The sequence below is a fragment of the Schistocerca serialis genome, chromosome 6 (assembly GCF_023864345.2).
Source record: "Schistocerca serialis cubense isolate TAMUIC-IGC-003099 chromosome 6, iqSchSeri2.2, whole genome shotgun sequence".
Taxonomy (NCBI): domain Eukaryota; kingdom Metazoa; phylum Arthropoda; class Insecta; order Orthoptera; family Acrididae; genus Schistocerca; species Schistocerca serialis.
Genome location: NC_064643.1, coordinates 683,331,959 through 683,353,616, shown reverse-complemented (window position 1 = coordinate 683,353,616; position 21,658 = coordinate 683,331,959). Strand labels below are relative to the sequence as shown.

Genomic DNA, 21,658 nt, shown 5'->3' with positions numbered 1-21,658 from the left:
TGATTAATTTCTTCTTGGTGAGCATTACAGCCTTGATAAATTCAAAGGAAGATGCCATGGTTTCCACCTGCCTATCTGGTTAAAATAAGTACTCTATTCAGCACTGTTGGCCATAATTCTTGAAATGCTACATCCAGTTTCAAGGCAGAGACTTTTATATTTTTTGTTTTTGTTCTATTTTGATGTGTTGTTATGTTGTAGGCATACTTGAAGCTGAGCTGAATATTGAAACTGGCCAGTTGTGCTGAGTAAAATACTCATTTAACCAGACAGACTAGTGGAAATGATATTTTTAACTGAATAGATCAAGACTGTGGTGCACATCTAGAAATGGCAGCTATACCCAGTGTCAAGCCCCCCCCCTCCACCCCACCCCCACAACCCCCTAGAAAAGGGAAAATATAGTTGGGTGTAAAATTTGGTATTACACAGGTTTTTAACAGGATCAGAACTTTTTAATGGTTACAAGTTGCTATCCGTCTTCCAGAATATTAAAAATACTTCATATCCACAGGTTTAGTGCCCCCCCCCCCCCATCCAGTGAACAATCGTATGGGTGTCCTTGCCATCTGGAACGTTGTTGTTGTTGTGGTCTTCAGTCCTGAGACTGGTTTGATGCAGCTCTCCATGCTACTCAATCCTGTGCAAGCTTCATCTACCAGTACCTACTGCAACCTACATCCTTCTGAATCTGTTGAGTGTATTCATCTCTTGGTTTCCCTCTACAATTTTTACTCTCCACGCTGCCCTCCAATACTAAATTGGTGATCCCTTGATGCCTCAGAACATGTCCTACCAACCGATCCCTTCTTCTGGTCAAGTTGTGCCACAAACTTCTCTTCTCCCCAATCCTATTCAATACTTCCTCATTAGTTATGTGATCTACCCATCTAATCTTCAGCATTCTTCTGTAGCACCACATTTCGAAAGCTTCTATTCTCTTCTTGTACAAACTAGTTATCATCCATGTTTCATTCCATACATGGCTACACTCCATACAAATACTTTCAGAAACGACTTCCTGCCACTTAAATCTATACTCAATGTTAACAAATTTCTCTTCTTCAGAAACACTTTTCTTGCTATTGCCAGTCTGCATTTGATATCCTCTCTACTTCGACCATCATCAGTTATTTTGCTCCCCAAATAGCAAAACTCCTTTACTACTTTAAGTGTCTCATTTCCTAATCTAATTCCCTCAGCATCACCCGATTTAATTCGACTGCATTCCATTATCCTCATTTTGCTTTCGTTGATGTTCATCTTGTATCCTCCTTTCCAAGACACTGTCCATTCCATTCAACTGCTCTTCCAAGTCCTTTGGTGTCTCTGAGAGAATTACAATGTCATCAGGGAACCTCAAAGTTTTTATTTCTTTTCCATGGATTTTAATACCTACTCCGAATTTTCTTTTGTTTCCTTCACTGCTTGCTCAATATACAGATTGAATAACGTCGGGGATAGGCTACAACCCTGTCTCACTCCCTTCCCAACCACTGCTTCTCTTTCATGCCCCTCAACTCTTACAACTGCCATCTGGTTTCTATACAAATGGTAAAAGCCTTTCGCTCCCTGTGTTTTACCTCCGCCACCTTCAGAATTTGAAAGAGAGTATTTCAGTCAACATTGTGAAAAGCTTTCTCTAAGTCTACAATGCTAGAAACATAGGTTTGCCTTTCCTTAATCTAGCTTCTAAGATAAGTCGTAGGGTCAGTATTGCCTCATGTGTTCCAATATTTCTACGGAATCCAAACTGATCTTCCCCAAGGTCGGCTTCTACCAGTTTTTCCATTCGTCTGTAGAGAATTCGCATTAGTATTTTCCATCCGTGACTTATTAAACTGATTGTTCGGTAATTTGCACATCTGTCAGCACCTGCTTTCTTTGGGATTGGAATTATTATATTCTTCTTGAAGTCTGAGGGTATTTCACCTGTCTCATGCAACTTGCTCACCAGATGGTAGAGTTTTGTCGGAACTGGATCTCCCAAGGCCGTATGTAGTTCTAATGGAATGTTGTCTACTCCCAAGGCCTTGTTTCGACTCAGGTCTTTCAGTGCTCTGTCAAACTCTTCAGACAGTATTGTATCTCCCATTTCATCTTCATCCTTTGCCATTTCCATAATATCGTCCTCAAGTACATCGCCCTTGTATAGACCCTCTATATACTCCTTCCACCTTTCTGCTTTCCCTTCTTTGCTTAGAACTGGGTTTCCATCTCAGCTCTTGATATTTATACAAGTGGTTCTGTTTTCTCCAAAGGTCTCTTTAATGTACCTGTAGGCAGTATCTATCTTACCCCTAGTGAGATAAGCCTCTACATCCTTACATTTGTCCTCTAGCCATCCCTGCTTAGCCATTTTGCACTTCCTGTCGATCTCATTTTTGAGACGTTTGTATTCCTTTTTGCTTCATTTACTGCATTTTTATATTTTCTCCTTTCATCAATTAAATTCAATATTTCTTCTGTTACCCAATGATTTCTACTAGCCCTCGTCTTTTTACCTACTAGGTCCTCTGCTGCCTTCACTACTTCATCTCTCAAAGCTACCCATTCTTCTTCTACTGTATTTCTTTCACCCATTCCTGTCAATTGTTCCCTTATGCTCTCCCTGAAACTCTGTCCAACCTCTGGTTCTTTCAGTTTATCCAGGTCCCATCTCATTAAATTACCACCTTTTTTCAGTTTCTTCAGTTTTAATCTACAGTTCATAACCGGTAGATTGTGATCAGAGTCCACATCTGCCCCTGGAAATGTCTTACAATTTAAAACCTGGCTCCTAAATCTCTGTCTTACCATTATGTAATCTATCTGAAACCTGTCAGTATCTCCAGGGTTCTTCCATGTATACAACCTTCTTTTATGATTCTTGAACTAAGTGTTAGCTATGAGTAAGTTGTGATCTGTGCAAAATTCTATCAGGCGGCTTCCTCTTTCATTTCCGTAGAATGCCAGTTTTCTTTCTCCTGATAACGATGTCCTCTTGAGTAGTCCCTGCCCGGAGATCCGAATGGGGGACTATTTTACCTCCTGAATATTTTACCCGAGAGGACGCCATCATCATTAAACCATACAGTAAAGCTGCATGCCCTCGGGAAAAATTACGGCTGTAGTTTCCCCGTGCTTTCAGCCGTTCGCAGTACCAGCACAGCAAGGCCATTTTGGTTAGTGTTACAAGGCTAGATCAGTCAGTCATCCAGACTGTTGCCCCTGCAACTACTGAAAAGGTTGCTGCTCCTCTTCAGGTTCCACATATTTGTCTGGCCTCTCAACAGATACCCCTCCATTGTGGTTGCACCTACGGTATGGCTATCTGTATCGCTGAGGCACGCAAGCCTCCCCACCAATGGCAAGGTCCATGGTTCTGGAATAAATGTCAAAATTCTTCTGGAATGGATTAATGGATTACATCAGATATTTTCTGAAGTCTCTTTTTATGCCTGGTATTTTTGTAACTGTACTGCATTAAAAAGAATGGTAACACCACCTGCACAATTGTGTACATATTTTAATAGTGTTCCTCACCTATAAAAACCTCAAATATATCCTTATCAGCAATATGTGCACTTTATTCTAATGTCCACTTTTCTGTTTTGAGATGTTTTCAGCTGTTCTCTGTTGTGCATTCTCTCACTTCAACTCCGACTGCTGTGAGTAAAGCAACAGATGATGTAATTGAAGAATTTGAAGAGGATGGTGTTATATATCTGGAGCTGAGGAGTACTCCCAGGTGTATTGATGGCATCATGACTAAAGAGCAGTATGTGGAAGCAATTGTAAAATCGATAAGGTAATCTTTATGAAGCAGTTTGAGGAATGTAGTAATAATATTATTTATTCTGATAGCAGCAGTAGTAAAAGTTCTGATGAGCTATGGGGCCTCTATTCAGTGATTTGTTGTCATATTTTATTTCCATTTAATATAAAAAGTTTATGTATAATAACATTTTATTTTACTAATTTAAGTGTTAACATTTTCCATATAGTTTGATTTTTGATCAGTTATCTGACAAACGTAATAAACATTAGTGAAGATACTAAAACTAACTGTCATAGTTGTTTTTATTAGCTCTGTTCATTTAGCAAGGAAAAACTACTGCTGAAACAAGTCAATAAGAAAACGCTTGACATGCTTAAGTGTTTAAACTCCAACATACCAAGACTGTCAGATTGTGGAGGCAAATACCGTTACCATTCAACCCCAGTTCATTCTGAGCCAGTTTTGCAGGCAGTCTGCCAAAATGCAGTTACCTACACTCAAGTGCCTGGATGAGCAGTTCTACTTGAGTTATAGTGTATAAAAATTGGGAGACTGAAATAACAAATCTACATTAGCACACTAATAGTATCAGAAGGAAAATTCACTTGAGAAAACACTAAAATTACAAGGAGACCTTCAGAGAATGAGTTCCCACTACTGCTGATAGACACATTAAAAATTAGCTTTTGTAACGGTTATGATTTGTATCAGGTAGGAAATAGGTATAGATTTGATAAGTTAGGGAAGAGGGGCAGGACACACAGACCACAGCTTGAGAGGGACTACCTGCTGCAGCTGAGAGCACGAGTGGACACAGAACAGTCTGCCTATGGGACACTAAGTACCCAGTTGCTGAGCATGCTCTACAGTACGATTCAAGGGACCTGAAGGTTGGCTATACCACATGGGCCATTTGAATCCTTCCACCCACACTCTGTTACCCTGAACTCCAGAGTTGGGAACTTGCTTTCTAACCTATTCACACATGCATCCCACCCACTCTCCTGAACTTGAATGTTGTTAACAAACCTCCTACTCCAGTCATTTATTTATTTATAATTTATATAAATATGTATTTCAATTGGTAGTATTTCCTTACTTACTCAATTTTGTACTTTATTTCTCCCACTATTATCCCTTTTCCCCCTTTTCTTCTTTTTTTGCCTTTCTTGTTCTGATCTTCTCTGTTTTAGTTTTATATCTTCAGCCCCCCCCAGCCCCCCCCCCCCCCCACTCTCACCCCCCCCCCCCCCTCACTTCTCTCTCTCTCTCTCTCTCTCTCTCTCGAGTTCTCCCACTCTCCCCCCCCCCGCCCCCCCACCTCTCTCTCTCTCTCTCTCTCTCTCTCTCTCTCTCTCTCTCTCTCTCTCTCTCTCGAGTTCTGCATTTTCATTAAGGCTTTTGACTGCATCTGCTGTGACTTCTTGCTAGCCAAACTACAATAGTATGAAATAAATAATATGGCATTAGAAATAATTAATTCATATCTAAATAACAGAAGACAGTATTTGTGTCAGTTCAGAATAGGCATTCTTCCCTGCAGAAAGTCACTTCTGTTGTGCCTCAGGGCTCTGTCCTTGGACCTTTCTTCTTCATTGTTGCAATAAATGATTTGCCACATTGTATTGGCCCTAAGTTAGTTATTTGCTATGTGGATGACATACCTTTATTTATTTATTTATATACTTGTTCCATAGATCTGTACATGTGAGCAAGTCACTCAGATGTGGAACGTGTCAATGTACATAATAAAATACGTAGAATAAAGACATTGTTATAGTATTAATAACAGTGCACAAAAGTCATACTTATTAGCTTAAAAACTAGTCAACATAAATGTGAAGATAGCAGTTTCATATTTAGGGCATTATTGCATCTATTTTAACCTTGAACAGTAATCAAAACTTCCCACTTTGGGTTTAAAAGTGACCCAAAAATGGAAATGAGAAAAACAGGAATTTTTACATTAGGGCATTATTGCATTAGTTTAACAGTAAACAGTGTCAAAAAATTTAAAAACATCTTTCCAATCTGGGTTTTACTTATTTCTCTGAAAGAATTCCTCTAGTGAATAAAGTGAGGTCTCAAGTAAATAATTTTTCAAGCTACGTTTAAATACTGATGTGCTACTCCTTATACTTTTGATGCTGTTGGATAGGGAATTGAAAATTTTTGTTCCAGCGTACTTTACCCCTTTCTGAATAAGTGTCAAGTTCTTTAACTCACAGTGGAAATCCTCTTTTCTTCTGGTGTTATGTTCATGATGTAGGCAATTCGTTTCATACAGAGTGGGGTTATTTATTATGAAGCACATCAGTGAATATATGTACTGAGATGTTGATGTCAGTATTTCAAGTTGTTTAAAAAGATTTCGACATGAGATTAGTGGGGGTACACCACAAATGATTCTTATTGTTCTTTTTTGTGCTGTGAGGATTTTCTTTGCGGCAGGTGTATTGCCCCGGAAGATGATGCCATAACACATGACTGAATGAAAATAGCCAAAGTAAGCTGACTTTGTGATGGTAATGTCATTGAAGCGTGACAAAATTCGTAAAGCAAATGTTGCCGACTTCAGCCGTTTTAGTGTTTGTAGAACGTGATGTTCCCAGTTCAGCCTACTGTCCACGTATACGCCTAGGAATTTTGATAAGTGCACTTGCTTTATCATCTGATCATTCTGTGTGATAACTATTTCTTTTGGGTTTTTGTGGGTTGTCTGGAACTGGATAAAATTGGTCTTTTTCAGGTTTATTGAAAGGGAGTTAATACTAAACCAACCCAGAACTTCTTTAAGGATATCATTGACCTCAGATTCTAAGTCAGTAGCTGACACATTATCCACCACAATGCTTGTATCATCAGTGAACATTGTAAATTTACACTGCTTATTGATGGATAAAGGCAGGTCATTAACATATATGAGGAACAGCAAGGGCCCAAGCACTGATCCCTGTGGCACTCCATGCTGCACAATTTCCCACTCAGAGTCCACTATATATTGTGATACACTATCTGAAACATCTAGAATAATCTTCTGCTTTCTATTTTCGAGGTATGATTTTAACCAGTTCCCTACAGGTCCTGTAATTCCATAATGACAGGCCTTCTTGAAGAGTATCTGGTGATCTACACAGTCGAACGCCTTTGATAGGTCGCATAAGACACCAATTGGCAGCCTCTTGCTGTTTATAGACTCTAGAACATCATTTGTGAATGAGAAAATTGCGTTATCTATTGAAACCCCCTTTTGAAAACCAAACTGCTGACTGTTAATGATGTTCAGGTCACCAAGGTGTGCCACAATCCTGTTGTACAGAGCTTTTTCTAGGACTTTTGAAGATGTTGTTAATAGAGAGATAGGGCGATAGTTTGACACATTTGTAGCATCCCCTGCTTTGTACAGGGGCCTGACAACAGAGTATTTCATTCTGTCTGGAAACACTCCTTGTTGCATGGATGTGTTGCAGATGTGAGACAAAACTTCGGTCACTTCACTACAGCAAGCCTTCAACAGCTTGCTTGAAATATCGTCGATACTGGCAGAATGTTTATTTTTCAAAGACTGTATGATTTTTTTTATTTCATTGGCAGTAATGGGAAGCACACTTATTTGACTGAAAGGTTCTGGAAAATTATTTTTCATTATACAGGTAGCTTTATCTACAGAACCATGGCAACCTATCTGTGTTGGGACAGTTAAAAAATGTTGGTTAAAGATTTCAGCAATTTCCTCACTATTAGTTATCTCTGAGTTGTCAACAGTTAAAACAATATTTTTGTCTTTGGTGTAGTTTACAGTCCCCGTTTCTCTCTTTATCACATTCCAGATTGTTTTAATTTTATTTTCAGAATTAGTAATTTCAGATGCTATACACATACTTTTAGAGTTTTTAATTACTTTGGCAAGAATTTTACAGTAGAGTTTATAATGTTTTAGCCGAGCAGGGTTGTTAGAAGTCTTTGATGCTATGTAGAGTTGTCTTTTTCTCTGACAGGAAGCTATGATGCCCTTAGTGAGCCATGGTTTTTTTGCAGACCTAGCAGGTTGGACTCTGTATGACTTTTTTAATTGCTACAGATTGAGATATGTTAAGGTTACACCAGAAATCAAAGGACTCTCTCTCCTTAATGCTAAACTGTTTCTCATCTCTTAAACCACTATGCAATCCAGAGAAAACTCGACATCTGCTGCTGGGACTAGCAAATGACATAGATGGAAAATCTGTAAAACTGCTTGGAGTACATTTGATTCCAAACTAAACTGATAATCTCATATTAATCATGTCTGCAGAAAGAATCAACCACATCCTATTTCATATGGATATTATCTGATGTAGTGAGAAATCAGTATCTTAAGAGAGCTTACTTTGGACTTTTTCAGTCTCTCAAATCTTATGGGTTGTTGTTATGGGGTCACTCATGTCATGTCAGTGATTTATTACTGATTCAGGAAAAGATGCTATGAATAATATGTAAGTAATTGGATAGATAAAAAATCTACTCACCAAGAAGCAGTAGGAGAACATGCGAAACAAAAGGTTTTTCATATGCAAGCTTTTGGATCCAGTGGATCCTTCTTCCGGCAGAAGGACTGAAGGGGAAGACAGAGGAATGAAAAAAAAGGACTGTAGAGGTTAGAAAATGGGGTAAAGTCCAGAAAAGTTACCCAGAACTCCCTGTCAGGGGAGACTTACTGGACAGGATGAGAAGGAGAGACTGATTGTTAGGGACTGCCAATGCGTAAAGTCGGTCCAAGTGAACGCTGTCATCCTTTATTCACTAAGACCAAAATAATGACAGTGATTGTTAGGGACTGCCAATGCGTAAAGTCGGTCCAAGTGAATGCTGTCATCCTTTATTCACTAAGACCAAAATAATGACAGTGATAAATCTTTGTATCTATGCATAATTGTACATGCTAAAAACAACATAACAGAGTTTGACACCAGAGAGAACACTGTGACTGGTAAATATATTGCAAGTACTTTGAATAATTAACCTACAAAAATACTACAGATCTACTAATGAATTGTTTTACTTATCAACACTTTCACCAAAATAGGAAGAGTAGAAACATTTCAGTAGCTCAGAAACAATGTCAGAAGTGATGTTCAGCACTTCGGTGCAGAGGAAGCACTTGTTAATGGACCACTGGGCTGATGTGTAGCAGATGGTGTGCTCCTCGGTCTTTGGATACAGGTGAACATTAATCTGAAAGCAAGCTCCAAAAGGGAGCTCCGTTTTCAGGGTCTAAGGATGGTCAGCACTCAGCCACAGAGCGACTCCATATGAGATTCTGCTGTGCTCGGCACTGGGAGTTCCGTATGTGGGTACCAGATGATCGGTGCTTGGCCACAGAGTGACTACCAGTGTGCAATTGGCGTAGATCGACCGAGTGACGACCTATGTAGCCAAGCCACGGAAGAATATGAGGATCAGCTCTGGGGAGGCATGGTGTAGTGCCAGCGCTGGCAGCACTCCGTGTGGTGAGCCTCGTGCTTCCGGGAAACGCAGTGACTGCTGGAGACAGAGGGAAAACAATCACTCACATTTATTTGTACGTTGGGTCTGTGTAGTGAGCAGCCACTTGCAACATGCAGCAGTAAGGAGGGTAGTTAGATCTTAGACATCTGCCACATAATACCAAACATTCATGCCAAAACAAAAATCTTGCTTGTAGCTTTAATTTCTGTCTCAAGGGGTGTAAGTTTCTTGTCTGCTATGGCAAGTACACTATATCCATTTCTCATTAGCCTATACACTGAGACTTACCCCCAAAGTGTCATTGCTGTCAATTTCAAGTTTTAGCAAAGCTTCCTGTGCTAGAATTATGTGATCTCCACTACTTTTTAAGAATGCTTCAAACTCTGGCACTTTATTGCAAATGATTTGGCTATTGCTCACTAGGTTTTGAATATTCTCACGTCTGGGGGACATTTCTGTGGATCTTTCACTGCTGCATCACTGAGTGTCCTGCATCTTTCACTATGTGGACTGGATACAGTCTCAACTGTATGGTGCAAGTCTAGGAAGTCACAGCGTAGCTTTTCAGTCTGTTATTTAAATTTGTGATGTTAATAATCAGCTCTTTAACATGAGCTGCTTATTGATATTAGTTTATTTTACCAGACTAGCTTTGGGTGTTGCCCGTCGTCAGTGGTACTTGCATTACCAAAGACATATATTTCTTATAAGACATTACTTACAGTGTGTAAGGATAGTAGTGTTTTATGTGTACATGATTATTATAATGGGGCTAACCTTATACCTTTCTAGCACATGCCAATAATGATATTTTGTTATAATCTTGTGAGTGGAGACACATTTTTTATTGAAACATATGTCTTCAATGTTTCTTGTTATCTTCGATCATATCTTCTGCTGTGAGACATAAAAGCTGTTGTTCTCTTATACTGAGACCTGGAGGCCACAATCAGTTCTAGGAAGAATGCTGTGTTTGTGAGCTTCACTTAAATTCTATGTGCAAGGCAGTTTTTCTCAACTTTCTCTGCCAGTGACTGGAATGACCCATCACTTGTTTGAATATAAACACAATCTGCAATTGGCTACATCCTGTCCCCTTTATGGTTTCCAAAACAGTTCTTTGACACACTGAATGAGGCTGCTGGGCATACACACTGAACGTATGAGGTGATCCTTCCCATCGCTTGCTGCTGTTTCCCGAAGGGATACCATTATTTCTCGTGTATTTGAACTGCCAGTGATTAATAGACCCCTATCATTTTATGTTTGACTCCTCTCGACACAGGACGAAGCGTGTTTGCCAATGAGTGAAGTGAGTCCAACTGGCTCTGTTTCAGTGAAAGATGGCACATCGAACTTGTCAGTTAGTGGCAGATCCAGAGCACTCCATGTTCTGTGTCTCCCCTGTGCAGGGCCTCTTAGACCTACCACTAACATGCCACTCACAGCGAAGAGGAGGAGTGTTGGTAGACCATGTACTTTCTTTAGAGAAGACAGCTTCCTTAGGAAAGGACACAACTTGAGGTACCTATGATATCTCTGTACATGTACAAAGCTAGCCCTCCTAAGCCCTGCACGTATTTGCAGCAGCTTCAAACTGCTTGGCAACAGTTATAAATATTCCCAGTAGCTTAAGATCCCTCAAGGACAACAGTCACAGTGTGGCTGCATTGTGTCTGGAGCAGTGTTTTTTCAGAACAAACAAAAAACTGGAGAGAGAACTTTCTTGAATCTCTGTAATTAATACACATCAAGTGCACTTGATCTTATTTCCTGTTACTTTTATGCCCAACGTGTACAAAATCCTGTTGCTTCCTACTATTTTCTCTTTTTGTTGTTGCATGAAGATTCACAGGTTCTAAAAATTATTGTGCCTGTCAACTTTCATATATATTGTGTCTCTTCAATTTTCTATTAAGTAGTCATTTTTTCTATTTTTATTTCTGTGTATCTTCATTTTTAATTTCCATCTCCTCCTACATATTCTTAGCACCTTGCCATTGGAGTGGGGTTCACCTTTTGGATCAATAACTCCATTTCTTACGGTCTAACCCTTCCTGTGGATGTAGTCTCCTTGATCTTAGATCTGTGTTTGTAGTGTCCAGCCACCGTAATTTAGGTCTTCCATGTTGCTTCTGGCCTCTGAAAGTGAGACAATAAGCTGAGTGATGACTGAAGTAGGTGATGGCCGTATGATGTGTCCGTACTACTGAACACTCTGTTGTTGCATCTTCTCATTGATTGGAACCACACCAGCTAGTTGTCAGGTCATTGTATTTTGATATGCTCAAGCAGGGAAATACCTAATGATCTTCTTAGTATCTGCATTTCCGTGACTTGTAGGAAGTGCTCAGCACTTCTGTGTGTGTGCCAACACTTGGCTCCATGTAATGCAACTGATCTACCGTATTTACCCGAATCTAAGCCGCACTTTTTTCCGGCTTTGTAATAAAAAAAAAAAACCGCCTGTGGCTTAGAATCGAGTGCAAAGTAAGCGGAAGTTGTGAAAAATGTTCGTAGATTCCGCCACAACTAACTTCTGCCGTCGAATATATGTAACGCTACACAGGCATGCTTTGCAGGCACAAAGATAAATACTGGCGCCAAAACTTCTGCGTCAGTAAATAAATTTTAAAATAAGTTAGAAGACGAGCTTTTTTCTCCGCCCCGAGTTTCGACCACTGCAGTTTCATACATTATCCAACGAAGCAAATACAAATTTCGTATTGTTCATCTTCGAATGTTGCAGCATTTCAATGTACTACGAAAATCCGACTGGCAAGACTGTTAGGGATGTTTGTCAACATGGGAAACTCTATGTTCTGAATTTTTTCATACCTGTGAGAAGAGTTGGCTGCTAATAGAAACTTTTATGAATTGTGAATCACATGCAGTATTCTCTTCACCATAAGAATATTACAAATATAAACATTTTGTCATGTATTCTTTCGTGTTTGCAGCTATCTCATTTAAATCCTGTCTGCCTAATAAACTACGAAACTAGAGTGAGACAGCAGCAAACGCGGAAGAATACGTGTCATGTTTGTATTCGTATTATTCTTATGCCTAATAGTGATGTTCAGAAATGAAGCAGGGCAATTGACTAGATTTTTAAATCTAAGATGACTCTAATTTCTGTGCAGAATGTAATGTACTAAAGAGGCGTCTGCAAAGATTTTCAAACGGAGAAAAATTTTCTCTAAACTCTCGTTCAGAACATCTTCTATCATACGCAGTCTATTATTGGGTTCTTGTTTATCATTATCAAAGAAAGCAGCAGTTTAAGTAACAACAAATAGCAGTCTCTTGCCATTGCTTCACTAATGAGACGATTACTCTTTTTTTGTAAGCGGCGGTACCGTGCACAAAAGCAAGCCATGCGGCGAGCGGCGACAGGCCATAAACACTCGTTGTCAGCAAGCGACAAACAATGCATGACACAGTACAATAATGCATTTTCAGCTTAGAGTGGCGTAAACACCTATAACAAAGAGAACAGCACTTGTGAGATCAAAGAAAAATAAGCAATCAATTCAAACCAGACGAAGCACGTGAAAAAGGAAGGATACCCGTATAAATACGGACGGAGCGCCTGACGCATAGCAATGACTACCTGGTAAAGCTTAACTGCTAAGCTTACTACTCGAACCAAACTACTGTAGCTTTATCGTCATTCATTCTACCTAAATTGTCTCATATTATAATGGAACAACTTTGTTTCGATTTGGAGGTGTGGCCTAAAACTTTTCTCTCCCCTTGAATTTCGAGTCTCAAATTTCAGGTGCGGTTTAGATTTGGGTAATTTTTTTTTTTTTTTTTTTTTTTTCCCCTTGATTTCGAGTTTCATTTTCCAGATGCGGCTTAGATTCGAGTAAATACGGTAACCATTGTGCAGTATATCTTTAATTTTAGGTGGATAGGCAGCTTCTTATCACAAATAATACTAGTGACATCTCTAAATTGGATCCAGGTGTCTTTGATTCTTACTCAAACCTCCCTCATTTATGTAGCCATCTCACTGTAGTCGAAAACATATCATAATGTGTCCACCCTGGTAAGAGGAGTTCCATTAATTTGTATAGTTCCAGGAGGTGGAATCATTTTGAGATCCTTAGTCTTATGGATGTTTAAACAGAGGCAAAATCTTTGTAGGCAGTCACACCATCTTTGGTCTTTAGTTTCAAGATTCCCCCTGGTTTTCATTTGATAATGTCCTTCCTCGGCTGTGTATTTTGTATTCATCTAACTTGTTCAACCTATTGCCTCCTTCACTTATCATGTTGATCTGATTTTTTTTCTTTCTGTGTCCTTTGTTTCCCCTCTCGAATTCTACAACACACATTCTCTAATTATCCCATCTGCTCTCATGCAAATCTGACCTCTTTAATTTTCTTCACCATCCTCTGTCAACACCTATGCACTTCAGATGTTAAACTATTCAGAACCAGAAGGCCACCAACATTACAGTGTCAGGAAATTCTCATCACTGTCCATTCTCCTAATTAATTATCCATACTGACCAAAAACTACATCTTAAACTATACATAAATTTATTACTTTCATATTAAGGGTCTTCTTCTTCTTTTTCTTATAGTCTAAAACAGAAATTTTACTTTTCTCTTGTCAGTACCATCCTCATACTAAACGTCTCATTCAACCTAGTATGGAATACTTGTGTCTAGAATCTCACCTTGGTAAATTATCAGTTCCACATAATAATTTTGCATAGACATTGCCTTTTCCACCTGATTTCAGTTGATTCCACTGTATTTTCAACATGACCACTGATGACTACAGGTCTTTTATTTGCTCAGAGTTGGTTGTTCCATCATGCTTAGAGCAGACTAGTTTACTACCAGTACTTGATTGATCAATGAATGCAAAGGGAGGGATTAATACCTTCACTTACATTGTCTGCCATCTGGATCTCATCACCAACATTAAAACTAATTTGTCAAAGCTCTTGGAAACTTTAATTTTCATCATAAAACCTCATACATAAATACATCGTAGTTTCTGTTTCTCCTAAATCACACATCCAGAACTGACTGTATAATATTAGCTCTTTTGATAACTGTTTTGTTGGCAGCTTCAATTTTATCTTAAAGCTGTACTTTTGCTGATAAATATCATCAATCTTTCACTCAAAAGTATTACTAATTAATGTTAAGTGCACAAGCTAAACATCTGTAGCTTCTTACTTAGCAATCATATAAAACTGCTTACTCAGTGAAAGATCCATGCCTAAAGACTGGAAAGTGGCACAAGTCACACCATTATTCAAGAAAGGAAATAGAAGTAATCTGATGAATTACAGATCCATATCAATGATGTCAATTTGCAGTAAGATTTTATAATGTATACTGTTTTCGAGCATTATGAGTTACCTCGAACAAAACAATCTGTTGCCACATACTCAGCACAGGTTCAGAAAATATTGCTTTTGTGCAACAAAACTGGCTCTTTCTTCTCATGAAGTAATGAGTGCTATTCACAGCTGATCTCAAATTGATCCCATGTTTCTAGATTTCCAGAAGGGCTTTAATTCTATTCCTCACAACCAGCTTCTAATCAAGTTACATTCCTATGAGTATTGTCTCAGTTGTTCAAATGGATTCTTGATTACCTACCAGAAAGGTTACAGTTCATAGCAATTGATAGAAAGTCATTGAGTAAAACAGAAATGATATCTGGCTTTTGGCAAGGATGTGTTACTGGTCCTCTGCTGTTCCTAAACTGTATAAGTGATTTAGGAGACAATCTGAGCAGCCCAATTACATTGTTTGCAGATGATGTTGTTATTTACCATTTATAAAGTCATCACAAGACCAAAAACAATTAAAGACTGATTTAGATAAGATGTCTATATGGTGTAAAAGGTGCCAGTTGACCCTAAATAATGTAAACTGTGAGGTCATCCACATGAGCACTAAAAGTAATCTGTTAAGGTTTGGTTACATGATAAATTGCACAAATTTAAAGGCTGCCAATTCAGCTAAATACCTAGGTATTACAATTATGGACAGCTTAAATTGGAATAACCAGGTAGATAATGTTGTGAGTAAGGTGAACCAAAGGCTGTGTTTCATTGGTAGATCACTTATAAGATGCAATAAATCCACTAAAGAGACTGCCTGCAGTACACTTGTCAGTCCCTTGCCAGAATATTTCTCTGTGCTATGGGATCCTTACCAGATAGGACTGACAGAATGTGACGATGCTCGCCTGCTTTATTTGTTCGTTGATTGTCCACGGTGACGACGTACTGGCTGAAAAATTAGGGAGTGTAAGTGCAATTACAGTCTACTGTAAATGATGTAGCTGACAGAGGCACAGTTGCGTTTCACAGCAGTTTACTTTCACTTTTCACAACCCCCCATCTACACATTTAATATGGCCAGTGCACTATTGTTCTAACTTCCCATAAGCCTCATTAATAATTAGCAGGCAAACATCCACATACTGCTACAGTAGTTTACTGTTGAACATCTATGAGCAATAAAAGACTAACCACACAGTTCACAGTCTTTCAAATAAACTGAACAGATGCTGTCATTGATTTAACACACAGCCTATTGGTTTAACACTTATTTTGCTGTTAAGTTGATGCATTGTTGTTGTTCTAACCAACACTGGTTCCTTGTCTGAAACTCGGCTGTGGACTGACGGTCTTGTGACCAAAAATAAGGCCCTTATATATCATCACAATAATAGGCCCTGAAACTACACATTGTTCGATGTTTAATTTACAGAAATTACAATTAAAACTTAACTCATTAAATTAACTGAATACATCGAAAAATGGGTAGTTTTTAACAGTTTCTACAAACAATACGTTGGCCAAAACTGTCATTTACTTTGGAATTAATTATGGGCTAGTTTTGCTAACATTTTTTGCGAATAGATCCAAATAAACACTTTAAGATTACTAGTATTTTGTCTTCCAAATGATTATAATTAGTAAAGAATTTATATTTGTTTATACGTCAACAATAGAATTTAAATGACGAAACAATTACTCATTTTGCTGTATAAAGATACTAACTAGAAATAGTCGAAATAAATTCAAAAATTAAATACATGCATAAAACAAGCACAAAATTAGATCTGGTGTTAAAACTGAGGGCCAGCCTTTCTCTTTTATGAAAATGCAGATTACACTCATATATGTTAATGGTAATTAAAGGTGGAAACAAACTAAAGGAGGCAGAAGACAAAACAAGATGGGAAGTAAAAATTATCCCAGCTTGCTTCATCACAAGAGGACATGAAAAGGTTCGAAGAAGGTCGCCCATTTTGTGTTAACACGAAATGGGGAGAGAGTGTCACACACATGATAAATGATTTCAGGTGGCAGTCATTGAAACAAAGGCTTTTTGTTTGTGGCAAGGAGCTTTTTGTGAAATTTCAGTCCCCAGGTTTCTCCTTGGAATGCAAAAATATTCTGTTAACAGCCACCTATAGTGAGATAAATTATAATTGCAATAAAATAAGAGAAATTAGTGCTTGCACAGGAAGATTTAAGTTTTCATTTTTCCCTTGCATTGCTTGTGAGTGGAATGATGGAAAGAGAGTGTGAAAGTGGTATGGTGAACACACTGCCAGGAATTTAAGTGTGAATTGTAAATTTGCCATGTAGATGTAGACTGAGTAGAGTGATTCATTCATTCACTCATTCATTCATTTGCTGATTATTCTATAGACTTCATCAGATGAACTGAGTGGAGTTTGGATTGATAAGTTTACTGCTTTATGAAAATAAAAACTAGAGAATAGGATTAGGTAGAAAACTATTTTGAAGCACAGCTAAAGAACTGTACTGTTGCAGTGCCTAATATGTGGGCGGGCACAATGTTGTGGTGCAAGATCACTTTTTGCATGGCCACCTCAGCTCACTGTGTAAATGGTTTGATAACAATGAATAATGTCTCCAAAATAATCAGTCATGATGGGAGCATGTGAATCCCAAAAAAATTACCAGATTTTTTTCTGCTTGCATCATCGTGTACTCATCTTCTTCATAAGCAGAACTCAACACAGCGTATTATGTGCTGCTGCTATGTGAAGCTGACCAGCTCAGCAATCTCACAAATCATACACTAACATGTTTCTATTACAGTTATGTTAATTATATCGAACATTGTTTCAAAAGAAATCTCATTACTCATGGGGGGCAGCCATAAAGTTTTAATTATCACATAAAAAAATTAACACAACTAATTTTTTGTTTGTCTGCAGTCATAGTACACTTTGAAAACCCTATGCAGCAGTACCGCAGCATGTTGCTTGAGAAGCCAAAACAAAAACAAAATGGCACAGCCTATGGGTATAGTGGAGTACTGTGCTGCAATACATTTTCAGCTGCAGTGGAAATGTTTGCAGCTGCGTCAGGCCAAACCAGATAGTGACAGAACTCATTTGGATTGAACTGCCGTGGTGTCCAACATTTCCACTGCAGCTGAAAATGAATTACTGCACAGTATTCCATTTTACCCATGAACTGTGCCATTTTATTTTTGTTTTGGCGTCTCTAGCAATGTGCTATGGTACTGCTTCATGGGGATTTCAATGTGTACTATGACTGCAGACATGTACCTGCAAACAAACAAAAAACATTAGTTGTGTGACTTTATTTTCAAACAATGGAAAATCCAGGATGGAATGTAACAATATTATGAAAAGGATAGTTATTACTTACCCTATGACGATACTGAGTCACAGATAGGCTCAACAAAAAGTCTGTCACAAAATAAGCTTTCTGTCAACAAGGATTTTGTCAAAAGTAGACAAAACACACACACACACACACACACACACACACACACACACACAAGTGCAACTCACACACATGACCAAGTCTGTGCAACTGAAGCCACTTTTCAGTTGCCACAGACTGTAGTCATGTGCGTGTGGTGTGTGTGTGTGTGGGGGGGGGGGGGGGGTGAGTGAGTGAGTGGGTGTGGTCTATTTTTGACAAAGGCCTTGTTGGCCAAAAGCTTATTTTGTGGCAGTCTTGTTGTGCCTATCAATGACTCAGCATCTCTGCTATATGGTGAATAGCAGCTATCATTTCATAATATCGTAACTTTATTTGTATATGGTCTTGATTATGTACATTTGTGTGTGTGTGTGTGTGTGTGTGTGTGTGTGTGTGTGTGTGAGAGAGAGAGAGAGAGAGAGAGAGAGAGAGAGAGAGAGAGAGAGAGAGAGAGAGAGAAACTTCATATTAGTACTAGAAAAAGAGCAAAAGCTTAAATGCTAATGTGATTGTCTAATCTTTTAAGTGTGTCTTTATGCCAACCACGATTTCATGTGGAAATGAGTGGTTTCGTGCCCTCTTTCATTTCCATCATCATTGCCATATTTTTTCCCCCTATATTTAGTTTGTTGAAGTTCATTGTGGACTATTTTTTCCTTTTATAAATACTTGATGTGATCATTAAGAATCTGTTCTTCCTCTCTGCTTCTCTTTCCATTTCATGCTAATTCTGGTTTTTCTTTACCTACAAATATTATCCTCTGTTGTTTATTGCTGTGGTCCTTTATGAGAGTAATGGTAAATTAGTGCTGCTCACTGTATTATTTTCAGAAAGGCAAATATATCAAGAAACATATTAACAAAGCTTATAGTGTCAGTAGATCGCCAGAGAGGATTAACAGAAGCAGAAGAAAATGTTCTGTTAGCAGTGGATATGCACTTTAAGTATCCAGACATTGTGGTGGGAATTGACCTCAGTGGCCATCCATGCAAAGGACGTATTGAAGACTTTTTGCCTCTGTTACAGAAGGCTAGATCATCTGGGTTGAAGTTGTCCCTTCATTGTGCAGAGGTAATGATGCAGCAGTCAGACAGTATGTATCTTTTGTTATGTTCTGTTATTTTGTGATTGTTACTTGTTGCAAACCCCTTTCCAGATTACAACCAATTTTGAATTAGACACACAGCAGAAAAAATAAAATTGTATGAATATTATGATGATGTAGTTTACATGATGGAAAGGCAACCAGTCACCTGCAGCTGATTGATGCATAGCATGTGTACATATGTAAAAATTTTGAAAAGTTTCCTGTCTCTGTCTCTCTAGCTTCACACCTCAGCTTTGTGGTTCTTATGTTATTAAGTCCCTGTCATCTGCTGCCACTGACTGTCAATTGTCTGCTCTTCTACCTCCCATTACCTCATCATTCTGCCCCTTGCTCCATATCTTTCCCACCCCCAGTTCCTGCAGTTCTTTCCCCTCCCTCCATAACCACTAGCCTGGGAAGATTCATTCATTCATCACATTCTGTAGATCCCATAAAAAAGGAGAAATTTCATGGATGGTGAATGAGTTACAGAGTTCATTAACATAAGACAAAGACCTCAAAGAAACTTCATCTGTATACTGTAATAACAATAAACTATCACTGTACTTCTTAGTGCTGTTCACTCTTATGCCTTCTAAATTTAATTTTGAGTAGCTTAGTAAAAACGCTGCTATTCTGAGAAAAGATGCTGCCTCCTCAGTTTTTCTGTGGAGCTGTTGCTTATCTGCTGTTAATAGTTAACTGGTAACCCCCTGATTGTTTAAAGAATCAGCCTCCCATGTAGAAACAGTTTCAGATGTCTGAGTACTTTACAAATGAGTTAATGTGTCAAATGTTTGCTTTTAAGCATGTAAGTGAGAAAAAGTTTAGGAAAGGTTTGAATTTATGCTTAAAGTTTGTTGCAAGTCACTAAGTGCTCTCATTATGAAAACTGAATGAATATGAACTGGTTAATTTGTGCTCCATTTCAAACAAAACCTAGTTTTTATATCTAAAAACAAAGATGATGTGACTTACCAAACGAAAGCGCTGGCAGTTCGATAGACACACAAACAAACACAAGTTTTTCACGCATATAAATGTTTATGACAACATGTCTTCTGACCTATGTGTCGTAGAATGATATAATGTTGCAGATACATTCAGTGATATACGTATATACTCTCTGCAAAGTGTGTTGAAAATTGAATAAGTAGTAAAGAAGTAATAAATTAAAATGCCGAGCCTGTTGTTGAAGCATTACTGCATGCCATTGTTAGTTTTTCACGCAGCAAAATGTTTATCACTTGATACCCTGTGAACTATGTGTCGTACGCTGATATAATACTGCAAGTACATTAATGGTATATGTGGATACTGTCTGCAAACTGTGTTGCATATACAATTAACAGTAAATAAGTAATAAATGAAAATGCCATACCTGATGCTGCCATGAACAGTGAACATGTAGTAAACAATGAATTATTTTTCTTTCACCGTTTAGTGGGAGGTGCCAGTGAGAAAATGGTTCAAAATAGTTTGAAACTGTGTGTAAAAAAAAAAAAAAAGTCAGTTGGACGTCGCTAAATGCTCTCGTTCTCAAATAACATCACACACACACACACACACACACACACACACACACACACACACACACACAACACAGTTTCTAACTGTAATACCCACTTTATGGTGTTAACTATTTAATATAAGATTATACCTCTTAATGAGTAGATTATGACAGAATTTCAAGTATTTTAAATTCCATCAATAATTACTCAAAATATTGAAAATCATATTTTTGTTGCCCCCATGGAAGCTGTCAGATGGCAGCCTGCAAATTGGTCTGGGTGCTATGCTTCAGGTTCTGGGATGATCGTTTAGCATAAATAGTTACTTGATTTCAGTAGTGTTTTTCAAATGAATTACCTATAAATATTGAGTCCCACTTACAAAGGGTGGTGCAAAAGTCACTACACACTTACTTAACTTACTTTAATTTTTAATAATCTGAATGTGGTACAAGCCTACCAACAAATTACAGTATACATCTCCTCTTTTTATATTCAAACTGTCTTCCTTGTTGTTGATACACCACTGAAATGTGCCTGGCACACTCTGACCCACAAGCATACACAACTCAGTGTTGTTGTGTAGATTGTGGAAGGCATCTGTGAGCTCTTCAAGAGTTCATGGTTTTACATTCCAGTGGTGTTCCACACGCCCACCAGCACCTCCTGCTGCAGTCCAGTCACAGGGATTTCCCGCCCAATAAAAGGCAGGGACAAATGTGAAAGCAACCAAGTTATACATCAGCTATGCTGCAATTAGTGTGCAATGTTCTGTGTGTGCATGACAAGAAACCAATTACATACTTGCATGGATGGCCACCACCAGACTGGCAAACCAGAAACTTGACGATCCAGTTGCCGAGTATGCTGCACACCAGAACATATATGACTTCAACATCTGGTCTGCAACTCGTGGTCTCGCAGTCGCGTTCTTGCTTCCCGAGCACGGGGTCCTGGGTTTGATACCCGGCGGGGTCAGGGATTTTCACCTGCTTCGAGATGACTGGGTGTTTGTGTTGTCCTCATCATTTCATCATCGTTCATAAAAAGTGGC

At 38.5% G+C, this 21,658-nt stretch overlaps 1 protein-coding gene across 1 annotated transcript in view; it reads left to right on the top strand.

Moving 5' to 3' along the window:
* Positions 1 to 21,658, top strand: part of LOC126484363 (adenosine deaminase-like protein) — an 84,227-nt gene that overhangs the window by 38,448 nt on the left and 24,121 nt on the right. The window contains exons 3-4 of the mRNA XM_050107832.1: positions 3,599 to 3,790; positions 18,837 to 19,077. Coding sequence (XP_049963789.1) covers positions 3,599 to 3,790; positions 18,837 to 19,077 — 433 coding nt within the window. The remainder of the gene's footprint in view (positions 1 to 3,598; positions 3,791 to 18,836; positions 19,078 to 21,658) is intronic.